The 16570-nt window shown below is 39.2% G+C and overlaps 1 protein-coding gene across 2 annotated transcripts in view; it reads right to left on the reverse strand.

Annotated features, from left to right (window-relative positions):
* Positions 1-16570, reverse strand: part of NT5C2 (5'-nucleotidase, cytosolic II) — a 127997-nt gene that overhangs the window by 24640 nt on the left and 86787 nt on the right. For both annotated transcript variants that reach the window (XM_054984275.1, XM_054984276.1), the window contains exons 5-7: positions 15705-15800; positions 14808-14899; positions 14570-14627 (exon numbers count right to left, since the gene is read on the reverse strand). In XM_054984275.1, coding sequence (XP_054840250.1) covers positions 14570-14627; positions 14808-14899; positions 15705-15800 — 246 coding nt within the window. The remainder of the gene's footprint in view (positions 1-14569; positions 14628-14807; positions 14900-15704; positions 15801-16570) is intronic.

A 16570-nucleotide genomic window follows, 5' to 3' on the forward strand; every position in this document is an offset into this window, starting at 1 on the left:
AGAGAGACAAAATAGCTAGACGGTAGAAATTACTTTATAGCACGAAAGATAACAAATGTAAACAATGATGAAATTAGTCACTATGTAAGAGGTATAAGGAATTATATGTTTTAGTATAAGTATTATACTTATTAAGAAGATTGAAGGATATAGTAAATGCTATTGTAAGCAGAGCAAAGTGTAGAACTTGCCCCGTGTTTTTTCTATACATTTTTGTTACATTGATTCATTGTATTTCCCCCCTCATAACTTGTGAAGCCTTTTTCTTTATTATGTGAAATGCATACAAAAAACGCCAATAAATGCTATTGGAAAAAAAAGACAAATGTTGTGCTGTACAGTGCAGATGCACGCACACATTGTTGAAAGGGAGACGGGAGTTGGGAAACAAGGCTTTATTCATGCTTAACCAAAAACTGCGTCGTCCAAAACCCTTTGATCCAATTTGGATCCCAAAGAAGGTGAGTGTTGGCATGCGCATACAATGGTGGGAAACTTATGGGCAAAGCGGAGCTGGCAGGTATGCCAGCATGGCACGCAAGCAGGAGAATGTTCCATTGCCAACCAGCACAGTGCAGTGAAAATTTTAAAAAATGCTTCTTTGAGAGCAAAGCCAATAAATCACTACCTTTGAATCCTGCTGTTATGTCATGTTTTCCTGTGTCTTGTAGTTTCATTTCCACAATGAAGGGTGAATCCTCACCCTAATTTGCAGCAGCCCAGGACTCTGTTTAAACCTGCTGGCTACCACCCTGTCCTTGGACTGTGTGTAGAAACGCACAGAAAGGGAGAGCTAGATGTTGGTTTTTCCTTCACAGGAAAGGAAGTAGAAGAAGGAATGCCCTCTTTCCCCCCTATTTTTCTTTAGTAAAAGTGGGAAACTGGGCAGGTTGCTGGCTGTCAGTATCCCTTTCCAACTAAACCAGTTAACCCAGAGTTGAATGAAAATGAAGAAGCAACATTAGCAGGCACTGCTAGATGAGAGAGTCCCATTGCTGTACTTGAAAATAGAAAATCTGACCAGATCGTTCCTTCTACATGGAATACTGATCTGGAAAGACTTGGGTGTGTGCAACACACATGCCTGCTACTTCCTGTCATTTAACGCTGGGTTAAGTTTAAATCAGAGAAGCCCAAAAAGCCTGCCAGAAGGCTTTCTGAGCGAGATGAAATTCCTCCTGGTGTTCCTCAATTATGCTATCTTTGGAGGACTTCTTAAGTCACAGCAAGTGGCCCTGGAAAACCATGGCACCTAAACTGAAGCCAGCAGCAGCAGCAGGCCACTGAATGGGCATGAACCAGCTCCACATGCCTGGGACCTCCTGGCTCTCCTTTAATATACCATAATATGTATAACATGAGCCTCTGTGGCAGCCAAGGCCTTCAAGGCTGAAGGAAACCCTTCCCTCCTCAAACCTACATATGCACACCTGTGAGAATGTTGCCAGCCTTTCCTTGCACTAAGAGTAAAAATGCACAGAAAGGGATGGCAATACTGGAGCTGATGGCACCATGCCATCTGCTGCTCCCTTGCCTGATCCTGCGAGCCTCTCAATGCCAATGTCATAACCTCATTGCTCAAGAAACGCTGAAAAAAATGCACTCATATGTGCCACACATATCCCCTTCCTGTCAATGGAGTTAATGCTAAGTCTCTCCCCTTCAGAGCCAACTGGTTGCACGTGCAGATAAATTCAACATTAAGGAAAACAAGATGCTGCCAAATGGCCCTCAACTACCTGGCCTGCCTGTGCAGCATCTGTGCAGTAAGTACCGAAATGAAACTCACAAAATTTTCAGTGTGAAGAGGTCATTACAGCCTCATTTCCTGAATTCGGTTCAGAGTTCCGGAAGATGATTTAATGAGTCGAACCACCAAGATCTGTTGTAATTTCAGCTTCTTTTTTATGTTATGCACACTCCTACTTGTTACTCTTGTCAACTTTATCCTCGGTATTCATGTATTGACCATACAGTGCTTTACTTTGCCATGCCTCCATGTGGTTTTTCGAGGTTTTCCCCCTATATTTATCTTTTGTACTCTTAACTTGATTCCTTCTCTATAAAAGTCAGCCAACTTCTTTTTTTTAAAAAAAAATTTATTGGTGAGTTTATATTCCATGTTTAATACATACATTCCCATCATATCTAATTTACTCTAACCCCCACCCTTTCCTCCCCCCTCCTTATCGACTTCCAACAGCTTTCCAACCCTTAACCCTTCTTATTACTTAACTTCACTTCACTTATATTCTTCTGTAACACATATATCATATCTCTTACTCTAAGCATATTCAAATTATTTTGTATATACACTATATTAAAATCACTAATCCACCAATGTGTCCGTTTTACTCTTCCTTGATTAAACTCTATATTCTAAGTAAGATTTGCTTAAACATAATACTAGCTTAGATTGTAATAATTAAATTCCCCCTTAATGGTAAAGTTGCTTATCTCTTCTATTTTCAACATCACATTTTAATAGTTCTCAAACTGCCACAGTTCTCCCTTCACATCCCATTTTTTTTCTAAATATTGTTTCAATTTCCCCCAATCAGCAATAAATTGTCCTGGATCAAGATCTTTAAGTTTTCTTGTCATTTTGTCCATCTCCGCCATGTACAGGAATTTATAAATCCAATCTTCTATAGTTGGTATTTCTTGTATTTTCCATTTCTGCGCATACAAAAGTCTTGCCGCTGTAGTCATATAAAATAACAATGTTCTGTACTGCACTGGAACCCCCCTCCATTCCCAAGTTCAGTAGCAACAATTCTGGGTTCTTATTTATTTGGATTTGTAACATTTCATTAATTGCTTCAATTATATCTCCCCAGTATTGCTTAGCTACCTCACAAGTCCACCACATATGATACAGTGACCCTTCATGCTTTTTACATTTCCAACATTTGTCTGACATATTAGTATTTCCTAACGCAATCTTCTTTGGTGTTAAATACCATCTATAGATCATTTTGTATACATTCTCTTTAATGTTCGTACAAGTTGAAATCTTCAATGTGTTTTTCCACAGGTGCTCCCATGCTTCCATTGTTATTTCTTTATTAAAATTTACTGCCCACTTCACCATCTGGACTTTTACTATTTCATCCTCCGTATGCCATTTTAGAAGTACTTTATAAATCTTTGAAATTTCTTTTTTGCCTTCTTGTAATATCACTTCTTCTAATTCTGAGTTTTCCATTCTTATTCCTCCTTTTAAACAGTCCGAATTGAAAAGATCTCTGATCTGTCTATATTGAAACCATCCATAACAAGGAGACAGCTCTTCTTCTGTCTTTATTCTTATTGTTGAATATTGTATTTGTGTTATCTCCTTGTAGGTCAGACGTTGCTGTTCATTGTCGACAGTTCTCGGATCTATTACTTCATACGGAACCACCCATGAAGGAATTCCATCTTCCATATAAACCTTATACTTCTTCCAGATTGTGAAGAGGCTTCTTCGAATATCGTGGTGCAAAAACATAGAGTCTGCTTTAACTTTATCGTACCACAAATAGGCATGCCATCCAAACAACTTTTTGTGTCCCTCCAAGGCCAGCAGTTTACGGTTTTTTAATGTTATCCAATCTTTTAACCATGCCAGACAGATTGCTTCATAGTATAGTCTTATATTGGGCAATTGCAAACCACCTCTTTCCTTCGCGTCCTGTAATACTTTCATTTTCACACGTGGTTTTTTGCCTGCCCACACAAAGTCTGAAATTTTCCTTTGCCATTTGTCAAATTGTTTAGAGTCTCGGATAATTGGAATTGTTTGCAACAAGAACATCACATGCGGTAAAACATTCATCTTTACTGCTGCTATTCTTCCCAACCATGATAAATTCAATTTGTTCCATTTTATCAAGTCTCTCTCTATTTGTATCCACAATTTCTCATAGTTATTTTTAAATAAATCTACGTTTTCGCAGTCAGTTCAATACCAAGGTATTTTACTATTAGTTACCTCACAGTCCGTTATCTCCATTAGTTCTTGCTGCTTCTGCTTGGTCATATTTTTACATAATATCTTCGACTTCTTTTTATTCACATAAATTCCAGCCAAATCTCCGAACTCCTGTATTTTGTCTATTATTTTAGGCATATTCTCAATTGGATCGTCTACTATTAACATTATATCATCCGCAAATGCTCTGACCTTGTAGGAAAATTCCTTTATTTTTATGTCTCGGATTGTATCATCCTCTCGTATTTGAATCATCAGTATTTCCAAGATCAAAAGGAACAACAATGGAGACAGAGGGCAGCCCTGTCTTGTACCTTTGCTTATTTTCAACTTTTTAGTTAAGTCATCATTCACTACAATCGCTGCACTTTGGTCTCTATAAATTTCTTTAACTGCTTGTATGAACTTTTCTCCCATTTGCAGCTTTTCCATAGTGGCAAACAAAATCCCAGTTCAGATTGTCAAATGCTTTTTCTGCGTCCACGAAAAAGAAACCAACCTCCCTATCACAGTGCTTGTCATAGTATTCAATAGCGTTTATTACTGTCCTTAAATTATCTTTAATTTGTCTATTAGGTAAAAAACCAGCCTGCTCTTCTGCAATAAATTCCAACAGCCATCCCTTTATCCTTTCCGCCAAAACTTTTCCAAATATTTTATAGTCATTGTTCAGCAACGAAATTGGCCGATAATTTTTAACATTGGTGAAATCCTGTCCATCTTTCGGAATCAGTGATATGTTAGCTTCGTTCCATTAATCCGGAATCTTTTGGCCTTGCATAACTTCATTCATTACCTCTCTCAAAAGAGGTGCCAATTCGCTAGCCATCATTTTGTAAAACTTTGCCGTCAGTCCATCCGGTCCCGGTGCTTTCCCTAATTTCGTTGATTGGATGGCCTCTTTTATTTCTTCCTGTCACTTCCCTATTTAATTTTTCTTTCCATTCCTCTGACATCGTTGGCAGTTTCATTCTTTCCAAATAATCCGCTATTGAATCTCTATTCACTTCTTTTTTCTGGTACAGTTTTGCATAAAATTTATAAAAAGCTTTACTAATAGCTGGTTGGTCCAATAATGTTCTGTCTTCCTCTCGTATTTTAATTATGGTTTTCTTCTCTTTTTTCTTTTTTAATTGCCAAGCTAGATATTTGCCAGGTTTATTTGCACCTTCAAATATTTTTTGGTTCGTTTTTTTCAAATTCCACTCCAATTCTTTGTTATTCATTGCCGTCAATTGCTCCTGCAGTATTTTTATATCCTGGTATATACGTTTCTTCCCTGGTCTTTTCTTGAGTTGTATCTCTTTGGCTTTTTTCGGTTATTTCCTCTCTTTTCTTCTTTTCTCCTTCTGTCCCTTGCATTCAAATCCATCAATATTCCCCTTATTACAGCTTTGTAAGTATCCCATACCTTATAAGTTCACACATCCTTATTTAAATTGTATTGTATAAAGAACTTGGTCTCCTTTCGTAGCAACGCCATATTATCTTCTATCTGCAGCAAGTCTTCATTTATTTTCCATCCTCTTCTTTTAGTATTTTTTCCAAATCTCCACATGATAGGGTTGTGATCTGAGCCTACCTTAGGCATTATCTCCACATCTCTAATCCACAACATTAGTTCTTTGGAAGCCCAGATCATATCAATTCTTGATAGAGTAGCATGCCTCGCAGAATAAAAAGTATATTGTCTATTTTTTGGATTTTGTCTCCTCCATACATCTTCTAGTCTTTCCTGTTCCTTAATCGTAAAAAATGACTTTGGCAGAAGTCCTCTTTTTTTTGTGCAATTTTAGATTTCTTATCTTCTTCCAAGTTTGTAACTCCACTGAAGTCGCCTGCCAGAATTATTTGATCATAGGTCAGCTCATCGAGTTGTTTTTGTAAATCCTTGAAAAAGTTTTCTTTTGCGCCATTGGGTGCATAAATTCCAATCACCAAGGTCTTCTTCAAGTTCCAAATTATTTCCACTGCTAAATATCTAGCTTCTGCATCACTTAAAATTAATTTTGGCTGCAGTTCCTCCTTTATATACAACACAACTCCTCTCTTCTTTTTGGAGGCTGCTGCAAATTCATTTCCAAGCTTTACAAATTTCAAATACTTTAAATCCTGCTTTCTGATATGTGTCTCTTGAAGACATACTATATTACATTTTTGTTTTAAAAGCCAGTGGAAAATAGCCTTTCGTTTACAGGGTGAATTTAGTTCATTTACATTCCAAGGTATTATTTTACACTCCATGATCACATTCTTGTACTTTTTGGTAAGTCCTTTTCATTGACCCTAATAAAGTTTTCCATCTCGTGACCCGACCTGATATTTCTCCTTACTCCACCAAATTCAAATGCCAGTCCTTCTGGTATTTCCCATCTGTACCTAATTTTCAAATCCTTTAACATCTGGACCAGCTCTCTGTATTTTTTCCGCTCCAACAACACCGCTCAGGGCAGTTCTTTCATGACTCTCACCACCTTCCCGTCGACTTCTAATGGTTCCTGAAACTGTTTACTTACAATTGACTCTCTTGTGTTTCTAGTCGTAAATTGCACGATCATATCCCTTGGTAACTTCTTCTGAGCTGCAAATTTTGAGTTAATTCTGTATAACACGTCCAGGAGAGCTGCAACCTCCTCTTCTTCTTTCCCCAGGTAACCCGCCAAGATTTCTGTAATCTGCTCTTGGGCTGTTTTTTTCACCATCTCCGGAATCCCACGAAATCTGAGTTGCTTTTCCATTTGTTTACATTCAGCTACGGCCATTCTTCCCTTCATTCCTCGCATCTCCGTTCTCTGCATGTCTGTTAAGGTGTCAACCGCGTTCTCTACTACATTAACTCTCTGCTGTGTAGCTTGCAAGTCATTCTGTACTTGATCCATTTTTTTTGTGAGTTCTGCCATCTCCGATTTTAGTGCCTCTTTAAAGTCCTTAAAGTTCTCTTGCATCATTTCTTTAAGCTCTTTGTTTCCTTCTGAGACTTTTTAATCCAAATTTTCCAGCGCGGTTTGCCACTCCTTCTTCGACATCGTGGGGCTAGCTCTACTTCGCTCCCATGTGTCCGCTCTTTTCCTCAACTCCGTGGCACTAGTTTATTACTTTCTGTTATTTTTAAAAGTCCCGATTCAGTTTATTTTTTAAAGAAAAAAGTTTGCATAGTCCAAAATGTCGGGCGTTTTTTCTCTATGATTTTATGTTGAAGCAATCGCCCTTACCTTCACCAAAGATGGCCTACTTCCGTTTTCCTTGAAGTCACAGCTTGCCCTGTTCCAAAATGGTGGCCTTCCGCTTCCGTTGTTACAAGCCGCTTCTTGCCAGTCTCTTTATGATTCTGACGTACTTCCTGTTCCTCTTCTTTTCACAGCAGTTCTCGCGATATTAAAACTTTCTCACAGTCTGCTATCTCTTCCTAGCCGCAGGTATGTAAACAATAGTCAATTTTCCGCATTAACTTCTCTTTACAATGTCTCTTTTTAAAATGTAATTTGCCGGAGCTTCCTCCTTTACATAACAAGTCTCTTGCAGTTTTTAGATTCTCTTTATCACTTTATTCCTTTTTATAATCTGTCCCGTATTAAGAGATAGCAATCTTTACCTTCTTAGACGTTTCTCTTGGGTTGTAATCGCTGCTTCAATTATCCAATTAGTTCTTATTCCCTTTTTGGTTTACTGAAGCTTGGGTATGTAGGTCTTATGCCAGAAACTGACTCCAGAGCCGCTGCAGAGATTTTAGCAACCTTTCTTCGGGTGGGACCTCAAGAGTGGACGGGGGCTCGTTGTGTAGAACCCCCCTCACACCCGAGATCAACGTGCCCTCAGGTTCTTAAGCGTACTTGTCTGTTCTCCGCCTGAGAACAGGGGGCTGCGGGCAGTTGGCGCCCCTCCAGCCTCCACAAACAGCGGCACGGACAGCCCAGCTCCCTGAGCTGCGTTAGACCTCCATGAATCCCAAACCGGAACAAAAAAGTCAGCCAACTTCTTTTGATATACTAATTAAGTGCCCTTTTTTCTACTGTTTGTTTTTACTTGTAACAATGCTCGGCCATCATTACTTTGTGGAAAATAAAGTTGATCGTTATTTCTACAAGGATGTAGGGCATGATTGACTGTCATGATTTTATTGTCGAAGGCTTTCACGGCCGGAGAACAATGGTTGTTGTGAATTTTCCGGGCTGTATCACCTTGGTCTTGGCATTGTAGTTCCTGACGTGTCATGATTTTCCTTATCTTGTAATCTAGTGTCCAATTCTGCTTGTGTCCAATCTACAATTCTATTGCTGCATCAAATCACTGAGATAGCCCAATGTTTATAAGCACAAATTATATTTCCACCATTTAATTTTAACTTGAGTATTTTTCAGACCCTTTTTATGTATTCAGCACAAACCTTTTCACACCCAGCCCTGATGATTATGGAGGTTTTTTAGCTCAACTACCACCAGAGGGTGCCAAAGTCCTTCCCTGAGCCTGTGCGGCCACTTTCCTGCCGATATGGCCCCTTGGAGGGTGAGGCGCCCTCTGCTACCCTCAGTCCTCTTTCACCGCCGTACTCTCAGGTAAGTAAAAGAGCCTTAGCAGGAAAGGAGGGAGGGTATGTGTCCCTGCACAGAAGACCTCAATGAACAACAGTTACAGGTAAGTGCAACCCTGTTTTTCATCTTTGGTCTTCTGTGCAGTCCCACATGAGAAATTAACAAGCTATTTACCTGAGTGGTGGCGCTTGCTGTACTTCAAAGGAAGATCGACTGGAGCACAGCTGTGCCCACTGCTGCCTCCTTCCTATCAAGGACGTCCGAGGTATAGTGTTTAACAAACGTGTCAGCAGACGACCACATTGCTGCTCTGCAGATGCTCTGGATTGGCACCCCTCTGAACAGGGCCGCCAATGATGCCTGTGACCTGGTGGAATGTGCATGCACCTCTAAGGAGTAAGGTAGGTTAGCATTTTTGTAACGAAATCTTATAGCCTCCACCACCCACCTCGCTATGATCTGGGCAGTTGCCTTCTTTCCCTTATCAGGTACAGCAAAACAAACAAAAAGTTGAGAATCCATTCTAAACGATTTGGTATGATCCAAATAAAACAGTAATTCCCTTCTGACGTCTAGCATGTGTAAAGCCTTTCAGCTTCATTGGACTGTTTACAGAAAAAAACAGATAAGACTATCTCTTGCAACATGTGGAATTTGGAAGTAATTTTAGACAAGAAATCTAATTGAGCCCTTAACATCACTTTTTCTGAGTGAGCCCTCAGGAATGAGGGTTCAATACACAAAGCCGCTAACTCACTCACTCTCCTTGCTGAAGTGACAGCCACCAGCACAGCAACTTTCACAGACAAAAGTCTCAGGTGGCATGTAGCTAAGAGATCAAAGGGCTTTGTGGTCAATTTTGTCATACCAATTGCAATGACCACTGTGGTACCACTTGCTTGGCAGCTAGAAACATATTATATAGACCTTTCAGAAACATTTTAGATGTAAAGTGAGAGAAGACTGTTTTATTGTCTACAGGTGCTTGAAAAGCTGCAAGAGCTGCCATGTACACCTTAATAGATGAATTTGACAGGCCTTTTCCTTTAAGTCCCAATAAAACTTTAGGATGTTGGTCAGTGCACAATCAGTCGCACTCAAATTCCTTTCCTCTGCCCATGACCTAAACTTGTCCTATTTCAACGCATAAGACTGTCTGGTGGACAGTCGCCTGGCATTTAGTAGGACTTGTGCTACACCTTCTGAAAATGTTCCTAGAGTATTATCAACCATGCCATTAGTTTGAGTTTCTCTATGTCATGGTGAAGTATCCCTTTCCATGACAGGAGGTCCAGTTCCTTCAGTAAACGACAGAGTTGTTTCACAAGCCTCATTAGTCTGTGGAACTAGGATTGCCTGGGCCAATATGGAGCTATTAGGATTGCTCACATGCTCTCTGCCTGGAGTTTGCTTATTACCTTGGCTAGCAAGGGGATAGGCGGGAATGCGTGGTAGAGCTGACCTGACCAGGATAGTTGAAAATCGTCTCCCAGAGATTTGTACCCCTGACCTTCCCTTGAACATAAGAGGTCTGCTTTTTGATTTTCCCATGTAGTGAACAAGTTGATGTCCGGGAACAGTTGAAAAACAAGTTATATAAGCGTCCTTTATCGACCACTTGTGGGAATTGTCTGCTAGCCTGCTGAGGTGGTCTGCTATGAAACTGTCCACCCCTGGTATGTGAACTGCATTCAAGTTACTCCATTTTGTATTGCCCAAGTCCAGATTTCTATGGCCTCCCTGCATAGACTCCTTGATGTTGTTCCCTTTGCTTGTTGATGTAAAACATCGCTGAAGAATTGTCTGTGAGTATCAGGACAGATTTGTTTCTGATCACATTTGAAAAAGACATTAAGGCATTGTGTATGGCTTTCAATTCAAGGAGATTAATACATAATTCCTTTTCCTGACTGTCCCATAACCAATGGGCGTAGAGGTCCCCACAGTGTGCTTCCCAAACTAGATTGGAGATGTCAGTAGTGACAGACAGCTGCAACAGCATGTGGCACAAAGGAACCACTGCGAATAAATGTGCATCCTTCAACCACCACTGTAAGAATCTTATTACCCTTCTAGGAATATTGAACTTCCGTTCTTGCGAATCCTTCTCGGCATGAAAAACTGATACGAACCACATCTGCAGCTCTTTCATCCTAAGTCTGGAAAATATAGAATCACTGCTGTGGTTGATGTCATAAAGCCCAGAAGAGTCTGTATTCTCTGTGCCGTCTGAAAGCAGCAGTGTTGGTACTCGATTAGGTTGGTGCCCTAATCATACTCTTTATTTTTTCCTTTCGCTCTACAGGTAAGAAACCTTTGTTCAGATTACCATCAAGTGTTGCTCCTATGAACTATACCCTTTAGACAGGGACAGTTTTGATTTCTTGTGGTTCACAAACAAGCCTAGTTCTAGGCAAGTGTGTAAGGTCAAAGAGACCTGTTTATTCACATCCTCCCGTGACTGGCCCATAATCAGCCAGTCATCTAAGTATGAGTAGACGCAACAATTTAAAGTTCTCAGGTGGATGATGGCTACTGCTATATACTTCATGAAGACACAGGAAACTGCTGACAACCCAAAAGGTAACTCATGGTACTGGTATATCTTCCCATCAGTGGATTTCTCCCACAACGCCACTTTAAGTCGACTGGCTCTTTCTGTGTGGGCTTTCGTAGTGAAGCTCTGGCAGTGTTTGCAAGTCTGCATATTGTGTCCTTCTCCAAGGCACATCAAGCAGAGGGAGTGCCTATCAGTTTTTGTCATTTTAGCATTGCACGTCACGCAACACTTAAAGAGAGCTTTCTCTGACATTTTCAAGTTCACAGTAGAAGAAAAGAAGAAATGATAGTACTACTTATCTCCCAACAACGAGCTAGAACCTCGCTCCACAGTGGCAAAAGAGGAACTGAGGGTAGCAGAGGGTGCCCCACCTTCCAGGGGGCCATTTCAGCAGGAAAATGGCCGTGCAGGTGCAGAGGACTGGGGCACCCCCTGGTGGTAGTTGAGCTAAAAAAATTCTGAAATCGGCAGGCCTGCACATGCACAGTCCCATGTGGGACTGCACAGAAGACCGAAGATGAACACTAGCTTACAATATACCCAAATATTTGTAGTTGCCTTTATATTCTAAGCTTTTGATTCTGTTTCCATCCACATGTACACCATCCGATTTAGTAATCTTCCCTTGTTTTACTGATAGCATTGCACATTTTTCAATTCCAAAGTCATAGCGATTATCTTGGCTAAATATTCACACTGTACGTACTAGAAACTTTATTTCCTCTTCACATTTTCTATATAATTTAAGGCTGTGTGTATATAGCAAATGAGATATTTTCCCCACTCTCTTTGAAATCTCATGTCCACATTGTGTTGTACTCAGTATCACGGTTAGTGGTATCATAGCAATAATGAACAATAAAGATGAAAAGAAGTCACCTTGAAATATTCCATGCCTGATACTGTCATATTTGTTTATTTATTTGATTTGTGACCCCACCCTCCCCGCAAGTGGGCTCAGGGTGATCTAGTTCCACTCCATTAGTTATCAACGTTGTGTACAATGTTCTCATTGCAGCTGACAAGAACTTCCTAACATTGCTGTTAACTCTGAACATTTCTAACATTTTTTAAATCTATAAATGCAATAGGGAGCCTAACACCTTTTCGTCAATCCAGGCTATGTATAAATGTATTTTCTTACTTTTACAATTTTTAATACCATTTTATCGATCGTTAATTGATCTTTTGTTCCATGAGACTTTTGGCAGCTTCCTTTCTGTTCCTTTGGTAGAAGGTCATTATCAATTTGATGCTATTGAATTGCAGTAGCAATTATTCCTGTTAATATTGTTGGGAGATAAGTAACTGGCAAATAATTATTAAGGATTGCCCCTTTGCCTTTATCTTTCACAGTTAACATTGTTCTACCAGGTGTCATCCAGTCTTCAATTGTAGCTGACTGCAGCATGATGTTCAACTGCTGTGCGAACCTTGTGTGTAAGTTGGTTAATTTTTTTTAACCAAAACCCATGTAATTAATCTTTTCCAGAGGTGTCCAGTCTTTAACTCTCTTTGCTTGCTTTGCCACAATTTCCATAGTAATGATCAAATCCTACATATTCCTAGGCCTTAAATATTTCTGAACTTGATCAATCCATGCTTTCCGTTTCTTTGGTTTGTCCTATATGCCTTGCCAAAAACCAATGGTTTCCTCTTTATCAGGAAGTGTGTTGCTACAACTACATCCACCAGTCAGAGTTCTGTAGAATTGTCTGGAATTGTTCTTGACTTCAGCAGGATTTTTCTTCCAACATTGTCTTGATGTTTTTGTTGTTTAATTTTTCGTCTTTCAAACTTTTCAAGAGACATGCGTCCTTCCAAGTTTTGTTAAGCTTTAGATGGTTGAAGCTTCCATCTTAGTGTCTTCTTTTTCAATATGTCCATTGATTTGTTAATATCATACTAAAGCTCTCTTACTATGACCATGGCCAAACTGTATAGCAACTGGTTTGTTTGCTGGGAGTTGGTGTTGCAGCAACAGCACAATTGACATTGTTGATTATTTCCTTTAATTAATTTTTTTGGGATGTTTCAAGCTTGGTAAGTGACTTTAGTACCCTAGGCTAGCCACTGTTTCAGGAATTCCCCTTCTTACATCTTCATGCTCCTCCATTAAAAATGGATGTTCTTACACTATGTTGTGAATATTGGCTTGATGTTGAGGCATCATTCTCACTATTTCAGTTTCCACTGCTTTCACCTTCAACTTATTCCATTTTGTCACATATTTCATTTAAGTTTTTGTTTTCTAGCTCAGTTGTTTTCCTTCAAATTTCTTCAAGTTCAAATGGATAAAACAGTTGACCATCTCATCAGCAGGTGTGGTAAGATATCAAAAACTAACTATAAAAGAGCCATAATAAAGTAGCTGCAATGCTGCATTGGAATTTATGCAAAAGAAGGCTACCACCCACAAAATACTGATGGGAACATAAGCCTGAGAAAGTTGTTGAAAATGAGAAATTTAAGATCTTGTGGGATTTCAAAATCCAAACAGATAAAAAACTTAATACTCTGAATATTACTGTGGTTGAAAGTAAGAAGGACAAACTGATTGATGTAGCAATGCCAGGTGACATTCAAATGAAAGAAAAAGAGATTGAAAAGAGAGATTTGAAGTTCAGGGTCTCTGGAGGAACATACAATGGTTATTCCAGTAGTGATAGGAGTGCTAGGTGAGATTCCAAAAGGATTAACTAAACATCTAGGAGATACAGGCATCGACAAGATAACAACTGGACAGTTGCAGACAGCTGCCCTACTTGGAATAAGCCACATTCTAAGGAGAAACCTTATTGATACCTAGATTCCTGGATAAAATCTGAGTCAGTGAAAGATCAAAAAATTCCAGCCCAAACATCTGGTGGATTGTGATAACATCAGATATATAAAACAACAACATTGTGCTTATACCACTCTTCTAGACAGATTAGTGCCTACTCAGATCAGAGAACAAAGTCAGTGTTATTATTATCCCCACAATACAAATGAGGAGCTGGGCCTGAGAGGAGTGGCTTACCTGCAGAGCCCATGGTAGTAGTGAGATTTAAGCCAGCAACGTTGTAATTTGCAGCCCAACCACTTAACCATTATTCTACAGAAGCTCCCAACTGTAAGGGGGAAGGAGATACAAACAAAGCTTCTCAACTTAGTAAAGAATATGGGATTTTTTAAAAAAAACAGCCCTTCTCTAGCGCTGCAGCCTTGATTCATTCCCCTATTTTCCTGCATGGTTGCTTTTTAGGACCAATTTATATGTATGAAATTCAGTTGCAGAACTCCAACATAGCATCTATTTAAGTCACAGTCAATAATTTTTCATCTGTAAATAATGAAACCAGGCAAATCCTGTAACGATTAAATCACAAGGCCTACCAACATAAATCCCATCAATACACTCCAAAGTGACAATTTTATAAAACTGCAGAAAAGAAACTTGTATTGATCTTTGAATACATGGACAGTAGATATGGCACAGCATCTTAAATCTCAGACACTCACCTTGCGTATCTGTCACAATTAGTAAAAAAATCAACCAGGCAAGCCAATAAGTAGGTTTCTGCAATGAAGCAAAGCCAAATAAGGGCAACATTATTCATTAAGTGAAGGAGAGATTTATGCAATTAACAGAAGCCAAAAAGGTGTTCTTAATATTGATACTTTGATGTTTAAGAACGGCACACTGAACAACTGTCATGGCACAACATTTGGCCTCCACCCCCTCCATTTAGAGTCTCACCTGGTAGATTGAACAGAGTGTTTAGAATATAAAACCTGTCAGTGTCATCCCTCTGGATGAATTTATTAGGATACTGCTCTCGGATCTCCGGTCTAAAAAACATAAAGGGCAAAGGATAATGGTACATAAAGGATGTGAAATAGATCACAAACATTTCTTTACATTTCTGGGGCAACTCCTATCAGAGGACAGAAAAATCAGTAAGGAAGTTCTGCCTTTGAAACACTGCTGTTGGAAATCAGAGCTTGAGACAACATCAAAAATTAAATCTATGGTATAGCTCTTTTTCAGTTAAGGCTATATACACAAAACTTAAGCAGTATAAATTACTTCTTTCAGTACTTGTTTGTGCTCCCTCCTGAATCTCAACACAAGAACCAGCGATAAAACATAAGCCTGTATTTTGAATAGCATGCAATTCAATAATTAAATGGTATCACTCCTATTTTAATATTTCTTTTAAAAGATACATTCAGTAATATTTCAAACTGTAGAGTTACTAACTATTTCCAGCATTAGCATGTTTAAAATGTGATGGACAGTCTCATCATCATGTAGCTACAGACAGATTTGGACAGGTAAAAAGCTTGAACTGGCATACACATTATGACTAGGGAAATGAAAATACATGGATATTTCTCTCACATTCTCCTGGGTTACTTTACCAGCATTACCAAACTTAGCAGGATATACGGGACTGGAACAAACTGTAGCAAAGTTTGGGCACCTTATAAACTTGGAATAGACAATGCTATGCTCAGACAAATCCTGAACATGAATAACAAGGTTACACACATTTATCCTAAAATAAGTTCCATGATTCAGTGGAGCTTACTCTGAAGAGTTCACAGGATTCCTCTGTAATGATCAGCTAGCACCTACATATGTAATACTCACCCTCTCATGAAGTTAAAGCCATGTGCACATACTAGGATATTCCCATAGGCATCAACTTTCAACAGGTTTCCATAAAGGGAATCAAATACCAGGCCTCTATCAAAGAAATGCAAGGAATGATATAAGAATTTTATACCAAGCTGTGACAAACATTAAGACTTTGAAAGATAAGTCTAATGGAATGGCATACCTGAGCCAGTTCTATCATGTTCTGTCCAAACTAGAATCTGACCCTAAGGAGGACACTTTGCTGACAGAGTCCCATTGAACTTTTGTTTAGCTGCAGAGGAAAAAATAGTCTGCATTGCCTGGTTTAAAAGTACAATTGATCTGTTCTGTTATATTTAGCTCATTTATCTCAACAGGTAGGCTGGTTTGCACATTCAGTAGGACACTTGCATAGCTTTCAAAACCCAAAACTTAAGCACTCACATCTACCCCAGCCACTGAATAACTACAAGACTGGAAATTAAAAGATCACCTCACGTATTCTTCACCATAATTAGATTAAAAGAGATTTGTCCTTTTAAAACTAAGCACTAGCAAGTATTCATCCTAACTGCTTACAATTATGTTGGAGAATTACTGAAATACTGTACATGAACTGCTGAGATACTGTACATGATGAAATGCTAATATTACTACTTTTGCGAACTAAACAGCTTTGAACAAGTGTACAAAGGTTGACTGCCATTTATCTGTCCACTGGTTTTCCAGAGGAGCCCTGATTAAGAGAACAGCAAGGCTGAACTAGATGTAGTAGCAAGAACTGACCCAGTCACATGGATCATAGTTTTAAAAGCAAAAAAGGACAGCCAAGTGAAGTGTATAGGTCTTGCTTAACCTGCAATTTGCCCCTCAAAGCT

Source organism: Eublepharis macularius, chromosome 6, assembly GCF_028583425.1.
Source record: "Eublepharis macularius isolate TG4126 chromosome 6, MPM_Emac_v1.0, whole genome shotgun sequence".
NCBI classification, from domain to species: Eukaryota; Metazoa; Chordata; class Lepidosauria; order Squamata; family Eublepharidae; genus Eublepharis; species Eublepharis macularius.